A 21,544-nucleotide genomic window follows, 5' to 3' on the forward strand; every position below is an offset into this window, starting at 1 on the left:
AGATCTGGAATGTTATTTCCCAAAACAGGTTTAAGACTAGAATAGACAGGTGATGATTAAGTACTGTATACGCTAAGGCTGTTTCGAGACAAATATATCATCTGGATATGTTCTTAAAGAAAAACTATATATGGACAGAGAGAAGTAAAGGCGAAAAAAGTAAGACAAGACAGAGAAAGGAGACAGAAAAAGAGAGACAGAGAGAGACACACAGACAGAAAACAGAGACAGAGAGACAGAGACAGAGAGATCTGTTCTGTCTGTTAATTATTTAGTGTATTCATAGTACAAAAACAACTAAACCACAGCTTCAGAAAACCAAGTGGCATTAGGACAGGCTTCCTGTGTTCAGTCCATTTTCACAACAAGGTATTATTTATTTGAATAGAAATTTCAAATTTTTGACAAACATAGTAGCAATTTTGTATATGTAGCTATGTCACAAACAGCAGTCTATCTAACAATAGTGCCACCTGGTGTTGACTTGAAGGAGTGAGATAATTAAGAGTAAAGACGTACAGAATGATTTCCATTTAATATTTCACATTGCTCTTACATTGTTGGTTTACAACAATTCATATATTCAAAAGTGGTGTTGTAAAATGACATCTTCTAGATTTGACAAATTATGGACTAATAACATTTGGTTGCATTTCTTTACATTTTATGAAAATAATATGAGCATATTCAAGAGTTTAAAGAGAAAGTGTTGCATGGATAAAGATAGACATTTCTAATATTATCCGTGACTATCAGGAGCAATGTTTGTAAATGGCAGAACTGATTGAATAGTGATAATCAATCAATAGCACCCATGTTAACAATGTTTAACAATCTGAACATTACCATAAACTATTCCTTGTCACATGTGTTCAGTTATGTAGTATAGGTGAACAAAATGTAATGTAATTTTGTTTATGATACAACATCATTGTCATGATAATAATTATAGTATTCACTGTATAAAAAATATTTGTCAGGGACATTAATGTATGCTGTGTAATAGACACTATAATCAATGTTTATGCACATACAAATGTATAATACCTAACGCATAAGAAACTGTATAATTGTTAGACATACAAGTACTTTGACGAGTAAAGCATAATCATGGTTAAACTATTTGATTGGTACAGGAAGGCCTAGGGACTGTGTGACTTTTCCTTAAGACTTAGTGTGACTTCTTCTTGACAGCAACTATCTGGATGAAGGTCTGCATGCCCCAGTACAGCAGAGAGAGGGAGACAAACGTCTGTACAATACAAAGAAGCAGTTTAGGATAATATTCCCTTCATTCCTAAAGGGGTCTGTAAAAACACAGTTTAAGTTTTTATAGCAAATTTTTCATAGCTATAAATGGAAACTTTCATTTGATCCAGTGGTGAAAAACATTGACACAAGTGATATTATTTCTAAAGTCTGTTTGTATGTGGATGTATTGAGATCCAGTATAAAAGTGCATTTACTGTATGTATGAAGCAAAAGTTAATGGGAAGACATTTTCTGGCAGAGTAGGCAAGGACTAGTAAAGGTTATGGAGTAGGCCAAAGTCATCTCCCAAAATCCTTATGAGCATTCGTAAGTCAAGAGGTCAGAACAGCAGGGGAACACAAGGTAAAAAACAGTTGTACTCTCTTGCCGCCCACCCCCAGCCCCCACCCCACTGTGTTCTGGCCCATAAACTGCATCCTACTTTGCAGACTGAGCCAAAACCAGGCCCCTGTCTATCACAGGCAAAGGCCTGATGGGAAAAAGTAGTGTTTCCTACTGGACGTTGCAGCTGTTTTCCTCTGAGAGAGAGAAAAGGCATGGGGGAGAGGGGGAGAGAGGGTAACAGGAACTGGAACGGCCCCCTGTCCCTTTTCTTCTACTCACTACCTGTCATGGCAAACAGGTTCCCTACTGGGAGAAAGGGATTTGAGAGAGGGATAGAGTGGGAAGGGAGGGTTCCAAAAAAATAAAAGAAAGCGACCTGACCCAGAAAGTCCAAAGTCTGGGGCACATGTTACTATGCGGAAGTCTATTACACTGACCATGAAGTTGCTATGTTAGTGCCCACTGAGGAGATGTATAAGGATAGATAATAAGGCATACTCCTAGAAGAACCTCACATATCATATCTCCAAACAAAAGCCTGACAACATGTATATCAAACCAACATGTTTTGGAAGGTCATATATATCGGTTCGGCTCTCATCTCTCCAGCCACACTGTGCAGTTTAATGGGTTAGGGTGGAAATGCATGTGGGACAGATTACATGTTGAAGTGGTGGGGTTTGCAAATAAGCACTACAAGCATAGAACATTGACTCCCAAAGTATAAATCTCAACAGATCAGCTCACACTCACTTTGTTTTGTTTTGCGAGTTGGTACAATACCTGGTTAAAGTACTAATAAGAGAGAGTACAACCGTGCAGGGCATTAAAGTTCAAATGTTTTGTAGCTGATCCTCTTGTTTAAGGTCGTTGTTTTTTTTCCCCTCGTTTCATTTTAACATTTAAAAGTAAGGAAACATATACACACACTCATTTATTATGAACATGCTGTGTTTAACAAAGTGTTCCTATCAAACATAAAACGATAAGTGTTAATCAAAGGCTTTCTATGCCTATGAAAGCCTTCATGTTTTGAATATAAGATTTAACTGGGTGGCTATGCCTTCAATACACTGACACAGACAATAAATAAAATGGATATGTTGAATGCACAAAAAAATATGAGCATCTTTTGTCATCTCCTGTTTGGTTTCTACCCTCAGTGCAGTAGGGAGTTAACTGGCAGGGCCTGAGGTCTCCAAAGCAGCTGCACTCATGATTGAAATCAAAACAAGGCACAATGGCTGTGCCAGAAGTGTGATATATGGATCGGAGTGGGATGTTTCCAGAGAGTCTTGTTCATATGGCTGCTCATAGTACACATTAGGTAAGACATTGTCTGGGGAGCAGGTGAGACAACACACACATCTGCATTCATGGTTTTAGACACATCCACACACACACACATTTGCGCACCAGTGCACATGCTCACACACACACACGCACAAACACCTGTTGTTTTTTTCCTGTCTCTTCATTATTTTTAGGTCTTTGAGCCTACTAATCGTATATGTGGCACAGTGTAGGTTAATGTCTCACCAGAGAGCACAGTCTGAGCAATGAGAAATATTCACAATACCCTCCCACGCAGACATACACCACACACACCAGACACACAAGCGCAATTTTACTCTAGTGTAAGCTCAAAGCATTTAGCCCCTACATGTCTTTCTTCTGCATCTACAGTTTCAGCATCTTTCAGCATAATGTTGTTTTTCCCCCATTATTTGTATTTGTATTTCAGTCACTTAAAAATGAAACGGACCTGTCTGAATTCCAAAAGGTCATCGCCTTGGCATCGCCAGGCTTCACCACAGAAGTCTACTGCACACCTCAGTAATACCCATAATGATTTTGGTGGCGACTGACTGGAGGGAAGAAGAAAGTTGGTGGAAAGCTGGCAGACTGGATGGTGGGCCTTGTTCCAAAAACCCAGGATAGAAAAGAGCAGGGAGGGGCGCACTTCAACCCTGAAAATTCTAGTTCTTTGATGGTGCAATCAAGGGGGAAACCAGGGCTACAGAAGCCTGCGTCTCTGCGGACGCTCTGTAAATCAGTTCAATGGGATTTCCCAGAGAAGGGGCAAAGATGGATGGGTCTTAAGGGGCTTGTAGGAGAGCTATCATTCCCCCTCCCTCCCTTCTGGCCTCTTTTTCTCCACCCATATCTCTGCTCCTCTTGTTGCCTAAGCAACTCGGAGGAATTGGATGATGTTAATGTTAGATGCTGAACCAGTCAGCTGTGTTTGGAACACAGTAGTCTACACAGTATGTTGAATATAGAGAGTGCACAAGGTAAAGCTGACCCTGTAAAAGCGCAGCCCAGGACCAACCTCTTAGATTCCCTCTCTCCAGCCTAATGAATCAGAAGCCCGATAATAACCAAAGCCAATGCTTTTATTGTACTTATACATCCACCTCATCCCCACACTCCTTCTAATGAGAGTGCAAGGTCCATTGTGAAAACGACATGCATGACGGGAGATTCCGCAGTGTGTGTGTGTATAGTGTGTGTGTGTGTGTGTATAGTGTGTGTGTGTTCAGTATGTGTGTGCGCAGGCGCATATGAAGTACATGAAGATAGAGAAATCCCGTTCCATTATTATGTGTGATGTGTTTTGTGACTGTGAATAATTCTTTGATGTTAACATGTGTTGTGTTTACTAATGTTCTGCATTCATGAATATATAAATGATAAAAGCATTATTGGGCAACACTTTATATAAAGGTTACGTTACCTACTGTACCATGTAAGTATATTTCAAAACCTATAGTCAAAGCGTTGTAGGAACATAGGAAATTGCAATGTAATTAAATTGTTTTAAGTGTTAGTGGCATAGGTTATTACTAAAGTGTAAGAAGACATGGTATTGGGGGAGGGGTCTATGGGGTAAGTGGATGCTGTAAAAGGGCATTATTTTGGATATGGACATCAAAATTTCAGAGCAGAATTTAAATCAACAGATAACTATAAAAATCATAAAATGACTCAAAGAAACTCAACTAAATACTGGTTCTAGGAGTTAATACATAATTTATACTGTAAAAGACACCAGACACCCTGAAAATAACTGTTCTCCAAAAGGATTTTCATGGCTTTTTGGCATGTGTCTTGGCTCTTGAGTGACATGATCCCCAGCACACAGACTGATACTATTTCACAATGTGTGCAAAGAGCTATTCCACTGTTTACTTGACTATCTTTACCCAACACTCCTCCCCTTCAAACCCCACTATTTCACCCAGAGGGATTTCCTTTCCATCACTGATGACGATGTCATTCCTCAGGAGTTTCCATAGCCCCAAATTATCTTTTAACTTCATGGTGTTGCTGGGAGTGAATCTCTTGCACCTGAAAACATGCTTGTACAAACTACAATCGCAGAAAATGTCTCCCTTTATCAGTTGTCTTATCTTTTCAGTCAGGGTCCAAGCTTTGACAATTGGTGGAACTGTAGGGATGTGGTTTACATAGTCTTTTTCTAAAGTGTCAGGTGTTGTGGTAGATAAGGATGCTTGGTGAGCTTTTGTGTCCGTGTGAACTATGAAAATATTGTTTTGACCTTTCTCTTTGACTATGGAATATTTTCCTTTCCTGTAAGGCTTGGTGAAATATGAATGTGTTCTTTGGTACTGGAAACACTAAATGAGATGATATGTACATTTTCTATTTTTTTAAGGAATAAAGAAAATAAAACAGGATTTTCAATGATGGATACAATCCTTCTATCAATTATGGAATTACACTTAATGTAAGACAATGATGCATCTTTGGTAGAGAGTATGAATTAGTCTTACAATACTAATCCTTTAGGAATTTTGTAAATCGTTTTGGGAAAAATTTCCTCAAGTATCAGTGTATCTGAAATGCCCTTCAGAGATGCTACTTCTTCTTGGACTGGTATATTTTTATTAGTTCTCCTCCTAAATTACTATGAAGTTTCAGGGCGTAGCCAATTCAAAGTAGACTGATGTAATTACTGTGGGACATGCAGAGTCAGTCCCACAGTGTTAGTTCTACAGCACGTTCCGTTATACCTTCAAGCAGAGCCTGTCTGTTGAAATAACCATTTGTTAAATAATTTCAGGCATGTCCCACTTACCATTACTCCCCGGCTTAACAACATACATACACATGCACTAGCATCCATACACACAAGCACTCTGTCAGACACACAAACACACAAACATTCAATAACACGGTCAATACACTGTTAAGACACATTCAGATACACATCTACCCCCTCTCACACACACACACACACTTTCTCTCACACACATACACAAACACACCATCTAAAACAGCATGGGCTCCATGTGTGCCACACAGATGTAGGGTGTGGGTGGGTAAGTGTGGCAGGCAAGGTACTATAGTCCCAGTTTACAGGTCAAGACTGCAGCTTTACAAGCGAAATCTCCAGAGCCACTATAAATACCACTGTGAGCTTTAAGGGTGCCATATATCACACCAGTGGGCTTTAAGTGCCACAGCCTAGCTTACTTTTTTACTTTTTGTAGTTCTTTTTTATGTTGAGTTGAATGTGCCTGAATACAATGAAATGAGACTTTCCCCCCTCTTGCTCTGAGTCACTGTTAATTGATTGGTCGACTTCAAAACACGTTCCCCTTCAACAAAGAGTTGGCCATTCACCTTGAGTATCAGAGCTCTATATCATTACTGTACCATGACTTTTACTGCTTATGCCGTAGAAATGGGCAAAAGAGCTTGTCAGGAACAGTTTGGTCAAAGCAGACGTGGTTTTCAAAGAGTACCACCAGCATTGGTGACATTTATTCTTCTCACAAAAAAGGAACTTAATGATACACTGATAACAACAGCATGTACTATATTACTTAACATGTGCATTGTACAGAGGTATCACTGCAGAATACACGTAGAGCTAACTCTATGTCTGTCATTCAGAGATCAGGAATAGTCTCATCATAACAGGGAGAAAAACTTCCAAAGCTCTTTTTAACACCTGTGTGAACAGATGTGGAAAAAGACAATGAAAGGAGGGATTCAGAGATCACGTGCAAATCTCGTCAGCCAAACCTAGTTAGCGGCCAAACAGACTAATGGCTTCCAGAAGGGTTGCTTAACACAAACTGGTCGGGATGGAAGGGATAGGGGGAGGAGGAAAGGGAGGGAGGTAAAAAGAGTGGGAGGGATAAGGGCACATATTAAGAGGTCAGTTGCGATCTGCAAGTGCCAGAAACACACAGCAATTTCCTGGTCAATTGGACTGTGCATCTGGAGTCGTACATCACCCATGACTGTGTTTCAGGAGGTAGTGCAAGTTCCTACTGTACACACTGCACATGCAACAGAAACACGCACATGCGAACATACAGAAGCACATCTGAAAGAGAAATCAACTAAATATGAATATACATTCTCTAATACATACACGTTTACTCACATACTGTACAGTTTATGGCTATTGTCACACCTGGACAAAAGCCATTTTCATCCATGCATGCTAGCCTAGCTACAGGCAAGCCCAGGGCACAGGGTATATAACTAGGCCTAATGGCCCCTAAAGACTGGCTGTCAATCTCTCTCTCTCTCTCTCTCTCTCTCTCTCTCTCTCTCTCTCTCTCTCTCTCTCTCTCTCTCTCTCTCTCTCTGGCTAAAACCCCTATTTTGGGACACTTTTTGTGATTAGTGGATTATCACTGTCATTTCAACTGTGTCCTTATTGATTAGTAGAGGAAGTCAAATTACACAAATTGCAATGCCCAGAATTATGCTTTTCAGAATGAAAAGGTGAGGCTTGGTCAAGGCCTTATGTGGCTCAGGAATAAATCACAGTCAATCGATGTGCCTGACTCTCCCGCTTTCTGCTGGCTCTTGCAGTTGAGTCAGGGCAAAGGGAACAGTGAAAGGAATATATGTCCTGCCTTCAATACAGCAACACCCACAAAGAAATCAGCATGATGGAACTAACCCTCTCCGATTTTTGATAGCACCAGGATGTATATACTGTAAACAGTTTACCCAATGTTTACAGCAGAGAATACTGTTTGCCTAGGGATACAAAGAGTATGGGGTACCAAGACTACATTGTATTTTTTAAGAAAAGAATATCTACAGCATTACAGTTATTGTGTTATGTCAAATGTATCCGATTTCTATAATTATGTTAAAAGAAAGTGTTTTTCTACTCAACAGCCTCCATTTTAAAACCATGTGAGGCAGTCATCCACAATCATAATGTATATAGCTTTAGTGTACAACTGACTTTTTTCATCACACTTTACTTTTAAAATACAAAAACAAACTATGAAGCTCGTTCCCAGTGGTGAACCCCAGGTGTACCCCAAGTGAAAACAGAAATGGGAAAGTGTTTGTTTTCATTTCCAACTCAGTTATAAAAGTAGGCAGAGTTCTCTAACTACATCATCTAAATGGATATGTTGTTAAGGTAGTGTGCTTGTTTTTAGTGCTATTCCTTAGCATCCCTTTTTGTCAGTATTGTTCGTGCCTGTATTTAAGTTGTGTATACTGTCAATCATTTGGCAAAAACGATAACAGGGCATCTAAGGGCAGCCAAACTAAACAAAAAAGAGGTAACCAATCCAAAATAATCATGAATATATTAAGTACTGTAGGTTTTAATGTATTATTGTAAAGTATAATCTGTACTTGTATGTATGTTATATACATCTATAGGATGTGTGTCTGGGGTAATATCACTTACCTTTATGGGCACTGCCAGTGAGGGCAGAGGTGGTGCCAACATGTCATGTGTCATCATCGTCACCATCAGGGCACAGCGTAGTGTCTCAAGCATGGCCGCTGTCGTCCTGCACATAAAGAGGAAAGAACAGTACGTAACAAATATGAACCCTGACACGGGTCGTTGGTGGGGGTCAAGTGCATTCATAACACATTTCAAAGTAATTCACATGTTACAGGCACGTATGTGAACAGTACTCATGTTAAAGCCCTACCGTAACCAAGAATTAAGGGTTGTAACATGACTTGATAAAATGCACTGTCCGGGATCACTTGAAATGGATCAATCCTCAAGAATGTGAATTATTTTCCAATTTACTGAGCTGATTGACCCTCTCAAGTAAAATTTTACTGTACTATACCTCTGGTCAATGATGAAGCCAATGGAAGTGAGAGTCAGCACAATATAGCCAGTCATCAGCAGAACTGTAAGCTGGGACAGCATCTATGGGTGGAGACAGTACATCAAGTCATGAGTAGTGCAAACATTTCAGTCCATGTTGGGCCTTCCTCAGTGTAAGACATAAGTGCACTTATGTGAAGTGAACACATGGGTTTAAACACTGAAATGTGATTTACTGTCCAGTCAAATCCCTCACTTTGTTATTGTCCATGTAAGTACTGATTGCTGCATCCTGAAGGCTATTTGGGTTGGGAAATGGTTGACTTGATAATTAATGTGTTTGCATGGCCTCTAAGACCACAAGCTTCTGCTGTTGCTGCTGTTTGTGCGTTGACTGAAGGAGGCAACCCTCCACCAGGACTATGGTGAGGGGGACCACAAATAATAGAACACGATAGAGGTGGAAATTGCTAAAAGACCGGCCAGACAGCACATTTTGGCTAACCAAAACTATTCCTGGGGAAAATTGTTTTCATAAGATAACTGTTGTGGAGAAAATACTGCTTTGATGAAGAAAAAATTTCACTTTTGGCACTGAGAATGGAAAAGAATAGACAAACGTTGTCATGATGCTAGGTCGAGACCCACTCTGTGTTCAATAAGTGTAAGAGATAACATGACGATAGACCACAACAAAATTAACTAGAATACACTGAAGAAAAGTATCCACATTGTGGTTTGACCGTAACAATTGAAGATGACAAAAACAATTATACTCAAAAATTATATTTCACTCTTGGATAAAAGCCTAAAACTTATTTACCAACTTAGTTGCAAACACATTGTGGTAAACCCACAGAACCAATAGGAACTGCATGCAGACATAGACCTGGCGGGGAATTGGCCAACTTGGATCATGTGGCATCTCTTCTCCTGTCACCTGGAAATATAAATTAACATTTTAAATACTATTAACACATAAATAGTAATTGTGGGAGAGCACTGGGCAGGTGTTCAAAGTGGTACAGTTTGCACTGTACAATCTATGTCTGTTTCCGTGTGCATTCATGTCAGATAATTCATCACTGCTTTAGTTACCCACAGTCTACAACAGGAGTTCTTTCATGATATTGTGGCCATCTCCCAGTGCCTTCCACAAGTTTAGAATCACCATGTACAGTTTTAGAGACACATTTAATTGTAAAGGCTGTAGGTTTTTGATTAAAGTGAGAAGCATGAAGGGTCAGAATACTATGTGTTATTTCAAAGCTAACCACTGGGGCACAAATTGGGACCATTAGTTTTATAAACACGCATGAACACAATGCATGCATGTATGCACACACACACACACACACACACAACACTTTTGATCTCACACATTTAATGAACGAAAATAAGTATTGTGTTCCCTCTACAAAGGCTTTATGTGGTGTGGTGTGTCCTTGTAAATCTTGTGTAAAATGTCACATTTCCATGGGAGAATTCTGAGTCATTTGGAAAAACCTTTGTGTCAAATGTTAGGTAGTTCGGTATGTGGGTGTCAGATTTAAATAACATGCCCTGTGTGGGAAGTCAGACACAACAACCTCAACATGTGGTTTATAACACTCTATTCTTGAAACACTGTACTTCTCTCTCACCGTGGGCACCTCTGCATGATGCCCCAATCTTGGTTCACCGGGTTTCCAACTTGGTCCTTTGAATATGACGGACAATTTATTTGCAACTTTAGTGTTTTTCTTAAATCTTTTCCACACATATCTATAATAGTGTAGCTAAAAAAGGGAAAATAAAGAAATTCCGTTAGTAAATTACATTTTCATTTAGTCATTTAGCAGACGCTCTTATCCAGAGCGACTTACAGTAAATACAGGGACATTCCCCTGAGGCAAGTAGGGTGAAATGCCTTGCCCAAGGACACAATGTCATTTTTGCACGGCCGGGAATCAAACCGACAATCTTCTGATTACTAGCCTGATTACTAACCCGATTCCCTAACCGCTCAGCCACCTGACTCCACTGAAATGAATGTGCCAAAAGTACATCAACACCCTTGAATTACTCTATATTGTTAGGTACCAATATCGATCTTCTTTGAAGCCTCAATTCACCCTGTTCCTTGTCATTTGAAGTACATTGGCCCTGTTGCACGCTACCATTGGTGGTTGCAGAGAAAATAATCAAACTCAACTCCTAGCATTTATTTTGACTGGCCTCTTTCACCTCTGCTGGAAAGTTTGTTTAAAAGTGGAGTAATATTGTTATGGTTACAGCATAGCTGCACCATCAGCAGGGAAACCTGAGTCTGTTCCTCATCTCTAGCCGTAATGGGAGGTGTTCAAAGTCAGTCTGAGATGCTCGGATGGAGTGTAATGGACAGACTCATTGTCTGACCCCACTCATTTAATATTGAGAATGACCAATCCAACCAAGCTGTCAAATGTTTAGCTAGTACAAGTAATGTAAGTGCACCCAACAAATAAAACATTACCCATCTTGTCAGAATTTAAGGAATACTACATACAGTACTAAAAGTGATTTAACAGCACTAACAATTTCAATACATAATAATGCATTGTATAATTCCATAAATTTGGTTTTCCAAGACAATTCTTGTAATAGTAGTACTTCTTGTGAGACTGACCTGAACAGTGAGAATTTCAAACGTGTTTATTGGATGAACAAGACCATAGATGACTTTATCAGTTTCTGGAGCAAAGGTTCCTGGGTGAGTGAGATGATGAATCTTATTAGTTGCATCTTGATAATCATCATCGTTCCTGAAACTAAGAGGCATGATGTGCAATTGACAAACTGAAGGTGTGCACTTACCAAATAAACGATCCCATATGATCAGAGCTCCTCCATAGTTCTTGTCTATGCAATAAAGATTCCTCCCTGCAAATAAATACACAGTTCTTCTGATATACTGTACATCTTTCTGAATAAAAATGGAAAACAAATATTATAATTAAAAGTCTTTCCATGATGAACTCTGTGGTGACTGGGTGTGTTCAGAATCCATTCCAGAGGCCCGAGATCTTTTATCACCTGAAGATCACAAAGAACAATCATTTAAAGTGTTACTTAAAAAAATAGGAAATGACAATGCTTCCAATATGCAGTTTATATGTTTGTTTGTAAATCAAAAGTTATGCCTTAACTTTACTGACCTTTACTGAAAAGAAACAATGGAAAGAGTGGCAGACAAATTCCAAGATGGAGAAAACAATATTCATAAATTGAAAGCCAAACAAAAACTGAGATGGTCAAACTGAGAGGACTCATAACCATGAAGGTAGTTAACACTACAAAATGTTCTTTATGTACTTCTGGTTCCTGTAGACATACACCGTTTCAAGTTTTAACAATGAATGCACATGCAAACGTACTGCATATCAGTGTATCAGTGTAAATAGTTAGTGCATATACACTAAAGCTTTCAAAAGAAATGCCTCATATACTCATAATCAAACACATAAGATTCTTCAGTGGCATGCACACACACATGCACACACCATCATTACTGAGCCATACAGCACATATTTCAGAAGTATCAGGTTTCTCTTTGGGTGTAACTTCTACAGAGAAACTTTATGTTTGGGTCTAAAAGTGATTGTACAGTCTAGGAAATGTGCACAACTGGACAGAGTCTCTCAATGATTCATTATTTCCACGTAATGAGTGGTCTGGCAAGAGCCAGTTTTATCTTGAATGAAAACGGTCTCTCTATTCCACTCATATTCTAACACAGGGTCGGTGAAGACTAGCGTGCCAATATATTACACAACATCAAAAGAGTCTATAAAGGAGGCCTAAACTATATCCCACAGAAAATTGTGAATGTTACGACTAATAACGTACTAAAAGATGGAAGCGATTTCAAATCCATTCATTCCCCCCTAATGATTGGGAATTGAAAGATACTCCCAGTTGCTTTAAAAGGAGGTCATGCTTCTGTTTGGAATATGTAATAAAATATAATTATTTTTATTAAACACAGCTTTGACTTGAGTCTGGGACCAATACGAGTTCCTGTAGCAGTCAATATAAAATAAAGACCATAGAGTAGTAAGATAACATAATTTTATCTACAAATAGCTTTAGTATCTTTCCATCATTAGCAAAACATAAAATCAATAGTTTCTTCATTCATTACCAGATTATCTGTGCCAGTACCATGTCATTAATTAAACCAAAGGTCTAGCCATTGAGTAGGAACTGTAACTTAGTGGCCAGTAGTGGTGGTATTTACCTCAGTATGGATCCAGAACTGGTAGAGCAGATTAAACTGGATGTGAACGGCAAAGACAGAGGGAGGCAACACTAGAGCCATGGGCAGATAGAACACCTAGGATACACATTTTGAAAAAATGAATTAGAATAAAATATAATAGAGTACAAAACGGTTTCTATTGTTTTGATGGCCAGGTCATGGGAACCCATACCCATGATGAGAACTGTTGGGTGAGAGACTGTCTGAGAGCGGTAGTGAGGTTGTAGTATTCTGAACTGTGGTGAACCTGGTGAGCTGCCCACAAGATGTTTAGCTCTGCAGAAACACACACATACAGGAAAAATGATAAAGAGATACTGATATCAACACAGGTCAATAATCTACAAGAGTTTCATAACAAATCACATGGATCCCAGAACAAGTTTGCAAGGACAAACGGTTAACATACAGGACCTTTAACAAGGGTTGCAGCATCGGTTTTCAACTTTCACACACACACTGTACTGCTCAACTAACGTGACTCAGCATACAGTAAACTGATTATTCCTTTACAGTGTTGTGATACTTGCTACATTAATATCTGTTTTACACTTCATTTTAACATCCAAAGAAACATGCTTGTTAAGTTAGACTGAATTTGAAGTTTTATTTGGACAACCCATGTATCTGTGCATTTTGGTTTCACCTTCTGTACAAGAGTGCTTTAACCTTCAAATACAGCGGTAAGACATAGATCTTTATGAGATCTTTCTATAATTACATAGGCATTCTATTAAGAAAACAGATAAAGGTCTTCAATATCGTTTTGTGGAGGGTATTTAAGTGATGTAGTAATATTAAAGTAGAGGTTACAAATCATGGGAGTGTTCCTCTTATACACAACAATAATAGACAATTACTGATCAGTCAACATGATGAACACAAACTCGTAAAGCTAACTCTGTTTCATTTGGATAGATATTTCAAAAGACACATCTTGGTACAGATACGTCTCTTTCAATGTTTTATAAACTTGTGAATTCTATTGAAACCATGAATCATAAAACCCAAAGGGTCAAGCTACAGCAGCTGAACAAACATGGTCTGGAGAAAGTGTGTGTGAAAAGGTGCAGAGCATATTTCTGTAAGGACAATGGGACAATATCCTTTCTTACACTTCGCTACAACATGTACTGCAAAGCTTGCTGCCAACCCATCAGAATTCACAGGCTTCATTAAAGAGGATTTAATAAAGCAGAGGAGACCAGGGAAACTCCTTCTTACCCGAGAGACCTATATCACCAATGTTTCTCATTTCAACAAGATATTTTTCAAAGTATACAGTATATTTTATATTGAACTACAGTATATTTAAAGATTATTCAAATAAATGTGCTTCACAGAGAATTAAAGTGAACTTTTTTAAGAGAGAGAAATGATGTGAGAGAGAGAAAAATAAAACAAGACCAAAAGATCTATTTTTAAACATCGTCCCCTCAAGAGAACCACAGAGGTAGTAAGAACTGTCCCATTGTGAAGCACATAAAGAGAAGTAAATTCCATGACTTGATTTCGCCACCCAGCCCAAGTTTTTTCATCTGGGTTGGTAGGGGGAAGTGTTTGTGTGTGGGGGGGACCACGCTGAGGCTGGCTAAGATTGATGCAGGGTGTCAATGCTAGGAAGTACGAACTGCTAGGCTTCACTGAAAGCTCATGTCCTCATCCTGGGCCTCGGCGGGACACCACATAGTTTGGCAGGGTCTATTCAGGAGGGAACCCCTTTAATGATGAGAACCATTGCCACATAGCTCCTTTTCCCAGCCAGAGCAAAAATGCTGAGGACTGCACTTCCACTGATCTCTAGAGGGCCTTTTTGCTTTTAAGATTCTCAGGAATATGCTGGTTGAATGCCTTCTAATATGAAAAATGTAGACAGCAAGGACATTTTTCTGTATCTTTTGAATGTTTTGTTTTCCATGTAAGGGCACAGATTGGTCACATACTAATGACAATGTTCTTGTTATATGAAATACAGTAGTGCAATGTTGTTACATATTTAGTATTATCTACACATACTGATAACCCTCAACCAGAGAGCAGACTTTGTATCAGACAACGGTCACTAATACTCTCCAACGTCTTTTAAATCAATATGTTTGACTATTTCACAGCTGTAATAGTGGGCTCAAATCAGATAAATAGCACTGTCCATTTTCCTGCCAATCATATCATTAGTGGGCTGTAAAAAGTTTCCTCTGTTTGGATTGGATATCGTTGCATGAGTTGCCAACATAAACATCACTGCAATGACTCTAGGGAAGCAGGCTAACTCCCAAGTGTCTCTGCAACATTTGATTCAGTCCACACACACTAATCACCAAACACTGCAACAGGCTCACACAGTTATTAGTTACTTAATATCTATTCTATTCCATCACTTATAAATAGCATCAAAGATTTGCTGAGGCAATGTGTGCCCACACAAGTCCAAATAACAGAGAAAGGTATGTATTGGCCAACTGGAGCACATGAGGGCAGCAGACACCCAACTAGCAGGAGAGCTTTCATCAGTCATTCAACTCATCATAATTCTCCTCTAATTATCTTTTTTCCCTGCCTAACTCCTCTATACACACAAACACACCCCAGTACACTCTCACATGCACAAGCATTCACAAAAGAAAGACATGAGTACCAAACAGAACACGGATGCACATACACACACAGACAGTGATTGATCTGGAGTCATGACCTGCCGGCCATTGTTGATAATATTCCTCCATCCCTTAGGTGGCACCGTGGTCTCTTGTAGCGCGCCAAGCCGCCATATCCTGACCGATATGGATGTGGAGTCTTTTGTACACCCTTCACCCTGCGCCAGGCCAGGAACTTCCAGTCAGAGTCAAGATTTATGAAGCATGGCCAGGGGTTAACACCGGCCCTGCCATATGGCCAGCGGAGCTCCTCTTTAAACAATAACATCCAGATCAGCCGCACCTCCTCAGGGATGCATACACACACAGCCCTGCAGAGCAGAGGAACGTGGCTCCTTTTGAGTTGAGCTCATCTGTTTGTCTTAACAACTACCGCTGCCTGCAGAGCTGAGGATGTGCACTGCAGGGATGCCGATTGGATGTTGTGTATGCATAGACACAAGCAGGCAGAACTGCACATTTACAGAAATACACAAAACAGACAAAAAACACACTGACATGAAGGTACAAACCTGTACACACAAACTCACTCGCATACTGCACAACCAAATACACCCTTACATATGAATTCCTGGGTTTCTAGTAGGATTATGTAATGTCAGGTGACACATATGAAGGAGAATAAACAGAATCAACAAGACTGTCAACAACACAACTCCTCCAAACTCCCAGATTTCAACTGTGATAGCCCATATAGCCATTGGAATGGAGCCGTTTACAAAATCTAAAACATATTTGCAGAATAACATAATTCTCATTTAAATATAGGACTAAATAAAGTCATTCAGACATTTACACAACAGAATAATAGGTAATGGTCCTTTACCTTTAAGCTTATCTACAATATACCATCGGTCTCTGACAAAAACACTAAGTCATAGGCCATCAAGAGCCTCCACCGAACAGACTTACACATTTTGAGAATTAAATCTCTATATCTAGGGTCATACTGTACGAGCAGAACAAAGAAAGAGCAGGGGATGTATTCTCAACAAAGATGGCATCAGCTTAAAGAAGACAGCTTTTCCACTCAAAGTACTTTCCATTCAATTAGACAGTCTTTTCAAGTGGAGCACATGAGGGGAAACTATGAAAAGGCCATAAAACTGGTTAAAACTGGTAAAACAAAAGTCTATTTTACAGTGCAACTAATTAGGACTCATATTGCAGTGGAGGATGTCACATTCGCCCTTTCCCCAACTTTTTATTGTAATATCTTTGTTTTTAACTGTATTAAGTTTTATAGTTCATATGTTTTGACACAATGGTATTTCCCATGGTCCATTGATGTACAAATTGAGTATAAAATAACATTTTAGATGCAAGTAAGAGTGATTTTAGAATGACTACATGTAATCAGGTCATGTTAAAATGTTTTGTATTTATATACTAAGCCAATGTATTTAATCAGATATGATGTATCAGTTACAACATGTTGTTGACTAAGGCTGTCAACTGGACCCAAAACATTTATTGGAATGTTATATTCCCAAAAATAAGAGATTGGACTATAATCGAATCTATATTGCCAGTGCTATAGCCAAAAAAGTGGCATTGGTAACATTGAACTGAAAGTCTTTCCGTCAATCATTGACTGACAGTGACAAGATAATAACTGAGTTTTCTAACCTCAATTTCTTATTTAAATTGACATAATAACTACCAGTACTGCTAGTTTATATACCCTTAGTATAGATAGTCCACATATTTAAATTGTAGGTCCCTATATGTTTATTGTATGCATCTTCCTGCCAAAGCAAATTCCTTGTCTGTGCAAACTTTCATAGCGAATAAATCCCCCATTCTGATAATATTTAAGCAATTCATTTAAAAAAATGATCAAGTTCTTTTCTGGCCACACTACACTTGCAGCTATGCACATAGTGGAAGAAAACATCAAATATGGCCCTACAGCTGACTGTTAGTTGAAGCAATCACACTCCACCAAACAACTGTCATGTTATAAATAAATGTTGATCCTAACTGTTTTTTCTTAAAATGAGCTAGAGGTCATTTACTGTTTGACAGAGATGACCTCACTCTACCAGAGTGCAGAATGCGGTCTACGTCTAGCCTATCCTGTGGTCAGGGAGAGAGTTTCCTTTGGTAAGAAGGGGAAAAGCTTATATCCCTGCACAACCAGACAATTATCTGTTACCCAACAATGTTCCATAATAACAAGTCAAAGGCCAAAGACGGAAATTCAAATGGACATTTTTGAGACATAAAAATGTTACCACACTTAAAAATAAAACTCTTAACTGGATACTCTGTAGATACATGTATATTAGTATGTCTTACTTCTGCAATTAGTCAAAACAAAAAAACTATATAAAAGACAGATGCAGGCACTTCATTAGCAATCCTTTGTAGATTGTGTAGTTGACTTCTTTTGAAAACACACATTCCCATGACAATTTAGTAAATTAGGTGAAGAGACCTAATGGGTTTTGATATGTTTATAACCTAGTGCTAAATACATTATTTAAAGATCCAATAACCTTAAACCAGGTTTATGAACCACTAACCACAGAAAACCACGAAGGATAATAACATATTTTCCTTGTTTACATGTTTTATGCCATCCAAAGTACACTTGTTGAGCAAGTGTACTTTGGATGGCACGGGCACCTTGATACAGACAATCTGGCTTGTTTTCCACTTTCAAAAACACAGCTTCTGTTTACAAAGATTTGAATGCCAATACGGAAGAAAACACAGCTTTGAATCAGAAGAAGGCCATTGACACCATTAAACTCTCCACTGGTGGCAAGTCTGGGGAGGGGAGGGTAAAGTTACCACCCGTGTCTGCAGCAACTGGAGCAGGGTAGAGCAGTGACTGGTGGGTGCACAACAGAACTTTCCCAACACATAAGCATCTAATGCTATGGGACAGTGTGTAAAACAAGTCATCACAAACCTGTTGCTTATGTTAGCATAACTTTTGTTTTAGATGAAAAACACTGCATTGTGGGTTTCTGTATTCAGAAAAAACAGGTATGATGACAACGTCTCTAATTCTGTATGTGATGCATATGAAGTCAAACTAAGTGGAAAACAGTGGGTCATACCATGAGCAAAACGGTGTACCCAGTAGTAGCAAAAGTCCACTCCCAGGAAAGCCAGCCACCAGGTCCAGGATGAGTCCCAGGGCAACTCCAGAAGGTGGAAGTGGTTCCATATATACATGTAAGTGGTCAGCTCAATACTTCGCAGGAACAAACTGTAACACAATGCCATCTGTTAGGATTGTAATCAAAGACTACAGTATATCAACCGTATTTACATTTACATTTAGTCATTTAGCAGACGCTAAATGCGACTTACAGTATGTACAGAGACATTTCCCCGAGGCAGGTAGAGTGAAGTGCCTTGCCCAAGGACAGGTATTTAGATTGTAATCATACAAAATCAAAGACTACTGTGTTATTATCGTTCTGTATTATGCAGTTTTGTGGTTACTCACTGTGGAAGCCTGGAGATTATACCTGCAGACACAGAGGTGACTCCGTCACTAATGCTAGGCACAGGTAGGCCATTCTTCAGATAGCCCACCACCAGTTCCAGTAACATTAGGCCCACAAAGTAAGGGGTGGCCTGGAGAAAACATTAATCTATTAACTTCAATTAAATGACAACTAAACTAACAAGTAAGTGCAGGGTTCTTTGTTTTGAACTTAAATATTCTAAAAAGGCAAAAAACATTTGCAACCAGACGTTTGCATATTCTCAGAGGGCAACTATATACTTTTAGTAGGTTGGGGGTAGATTATGTTATGGTCATTGTTCCTGTATAAAAAGTGAACATCCCAAAAATCTATCAATAAACAACAAACTAATGACAAACTGAAAACATTTTCTGGCATACATCAAATTAGCTAAATGTTCTTTCCTTCTCAATCACTCAACACACTTGCATGCAGAGATTACTCTGACACATTAACAACAAAATCTCAAACATCCAGACATGACACACCCCTGTAAACACTGTATAAGTCTCTGGTCTGTAACAATAGTAAAAAAAAAGATTGTTTAATTGCAGTACTTAGGGACTGGATAAGGACTGCTGTGGTTTTCTTATTTATTCAACTATTAAAATGTGGCTCTTTCGGCTAACATTTTCTATGCTATAGTTACTTCTTTATCATACATCTGGCATGATAAAAAGGCAACATCAGTAGGTTAGTGTGAGTTTACAACTTCTGTTTGTTTTATTCAAGGTTCAATTTAATCAAGATACTATTCCCTTTTTTAACGTAAACCTCTGCCTTGTGTCTGGTTAGTCCCTACTGCTCACTCATAATGCAACTGGTGTCCAGATTTGGCACCGGGGGAGTCGTTGTTCACCCAGCAGTAGATGGTGAGGACACCGTTCAATTGTATTGTGATTCCAAAGTCAACAAAAATAATCACCTAGCATGAACCATTACTTACTGTAAGTCGTTCTGGATAAGAGCGCCTGCTAAATGACTAAATGTATACCAATCCTGGAAGGAATCGCAAAATCAATCAATTTAAAAAGGAAATTACAAACAATCTTTGCATATTTTGCTGAAGTAAACTGCTCGTTGACACAACATTAGCTAATTTAGCACATTAAGATACTTTTGTATTGGGATACATTTCAGCTGTGGGACGTTAGTTCAGACTTAATTTCTGCTGCAAGGTTCAGGCAAAATCATCTCAAGGACAAGGTAATGTGTGTGCCTGTGCTTTGACGTTTGTACCGCCATAATTTGTATTAATACCCATGGGGGATGTTCCAGAAATCAGGTTATGTGATATCCGGGTAAATTAACTCCACAGCTGACACCCAGCTGTGTATCAACATTGCCAATAGGTTGCTGCAACATTGTGAATCAGCTGGTGGGTTAACTTACCCGGTTACGTTGCATAACCTGCTTCCTGGAATAACCCCCTGGCATTGAGAAGCATATTAGTGGTCGTTGTTGCATCAGCTTTTTTTGAGAGAAATAGTGTTGAAGACGTTCCTAAATTAATACATTTCTTAGTAAAACTACAGTAGGCTACCTAGTGGCTACAGTGGTAATTGATGGCTGGTGTGGCTTGTGTGAGATGGCGACTTTTGGTTTGGGTTTGATCAGAGATGGTCTACTTAAAATGTTTGAGAAACGTGTCTGAACAAGACAAACATTTTACTATACATCTAAAACTAAGCTAGAGTGGGCTACCGAGCTTTGGCTCTGAAGTAAGAGTGGATCACAAATCCGTTTGATCGTATCTTTGTTGTTATTGCGCCGAGCATTGCAAGATCATTGAAACTTTTATAGTAACATACCTGTTGCACGTATTGAGGCACATCTTCTACGTGTCGAAATGATGATTCGTTTGGTGTGACCATGTAAAACATGGATCGAACACCTTTAGAAAGCCAGTCAGCGTGCAACATATTAGCCCAAGCGCCGTAGACCGACTAAAAGATATCGCTGCTGGCTCCAATGCTTTTTATACCTGCTTGTAGTTGACAACATCAACTTGAACGTACTTCAACCCCGTATATTTGTTGACATTGATTAGCTCAGGATAACGTACTGTAAGGATAGGTTTCACGGTTAAATGCAGAAAAAATGCATTATTGTCAGATTTGTATCCCAAAACGTTTTTGACAACTCTTTTAAGTAGTCTAATGAAATAAATGCACATTTAATTTGCATGAATACTGCATGGCCTCTTAGGGCTTCCGTCCGTTATTGATGAGAAAAAAAACATTTTGAAATCAGTTCAAGACATCTTTACGTCGTCTTTATGCTTGAAACAAAGCTTTGGAGTTGTGATGCTACAATCTACACTATGAAATAGTTAAAGATTGGACGTTGGAGAAAAAAAACATCCAGTGGCACTCAAATTAAAATGCACAAGCACAATGTGGTGAGATCAGCTAATAAAATAACAATTTTGTAACAGAATGAT

The 21,544-nt window shown here is 39.0% G+C and overlaps 1 protein-coding gene across 1 annotated transcript; it reads right to left on the reverse strand.

Annotated features, from left to right (window-relative positions):
- Positions 1 to 328: 328 nt before the first annotated feature.
- Positions 329 to 21,023, reverse strand: agmo (alkylglycerol monooxygenase). The gene is made up of 13 exons (XM_067238288.1): positions 20,913 to 21,023; positions 19,080 to 19,210; positions 18,685 to 18,836; positions 13,132 to 13,235; positions 12,939 to 13,034; positions 11,644 to 11,734; positions 11,516 to 11,581; positions 11,328 to 11,407; positions 10,324 to 10,458; positions 9,504 to 9,620; positions 8,700 to 8,782; positions 8,300 to 8,405; positions 329 to 1,252 (listed from the first exon to the last, which is right to left on the reverse strand). The coding sequence occupies exons 1-13, from the start codon at positions 21,021 to 21,023 to the stop codon at positions 1,172 to 1,174; spliced, it is 1,353 nt and encodes a 450-aa protein (XP_067094389.1). The 3' UTR covers positions 329 to 1,171.
- Positions 21,024 to 21,544: the final 521 nt, after the last annotated feature.

Source organism: Osmerus mordax, chromosome 6, assembly GCF_038355195.1.
Source record: "Osmerus mordax isolate fOsmMor3 chromosome 6, fOsmMor3.pri, whole genome shotgun sequence".
Classification (NCBI taxonomy): Eukaryota; Metazoa; Chordata; class Actinopteri; order Osmeriformes; family Osmeridae; genus Osmerus; species Osmerus mordax.

What these genes read in the sequence shown, in the direction of transcription:
- agmo (XM_067238288.1), bottom strand. Translation starts at nt 21,023, where the DNA reads ATGTTGCACGCTGACTGGCTTTCTAAAGGTGTTCGATCCATGTTTTAC. An exon ending in GGTACACCGTTTTGCTCATG is followed by an intron (nt 13,236 to 18,684) that starts GTATGACCCACT and finishes GTGTTTCTGCAG; the next exon opens with AGCTAAACATCTTGTGGGCA. An exon ending in GGCTTCATCATTGACCAGAG is followed by an intron (nt 8,406 to 8,699) that starts GTATAGTACAGT and finishes CTTTATGTGCAG; the next exon opens with GACGACAGCGGCCATGCTTG.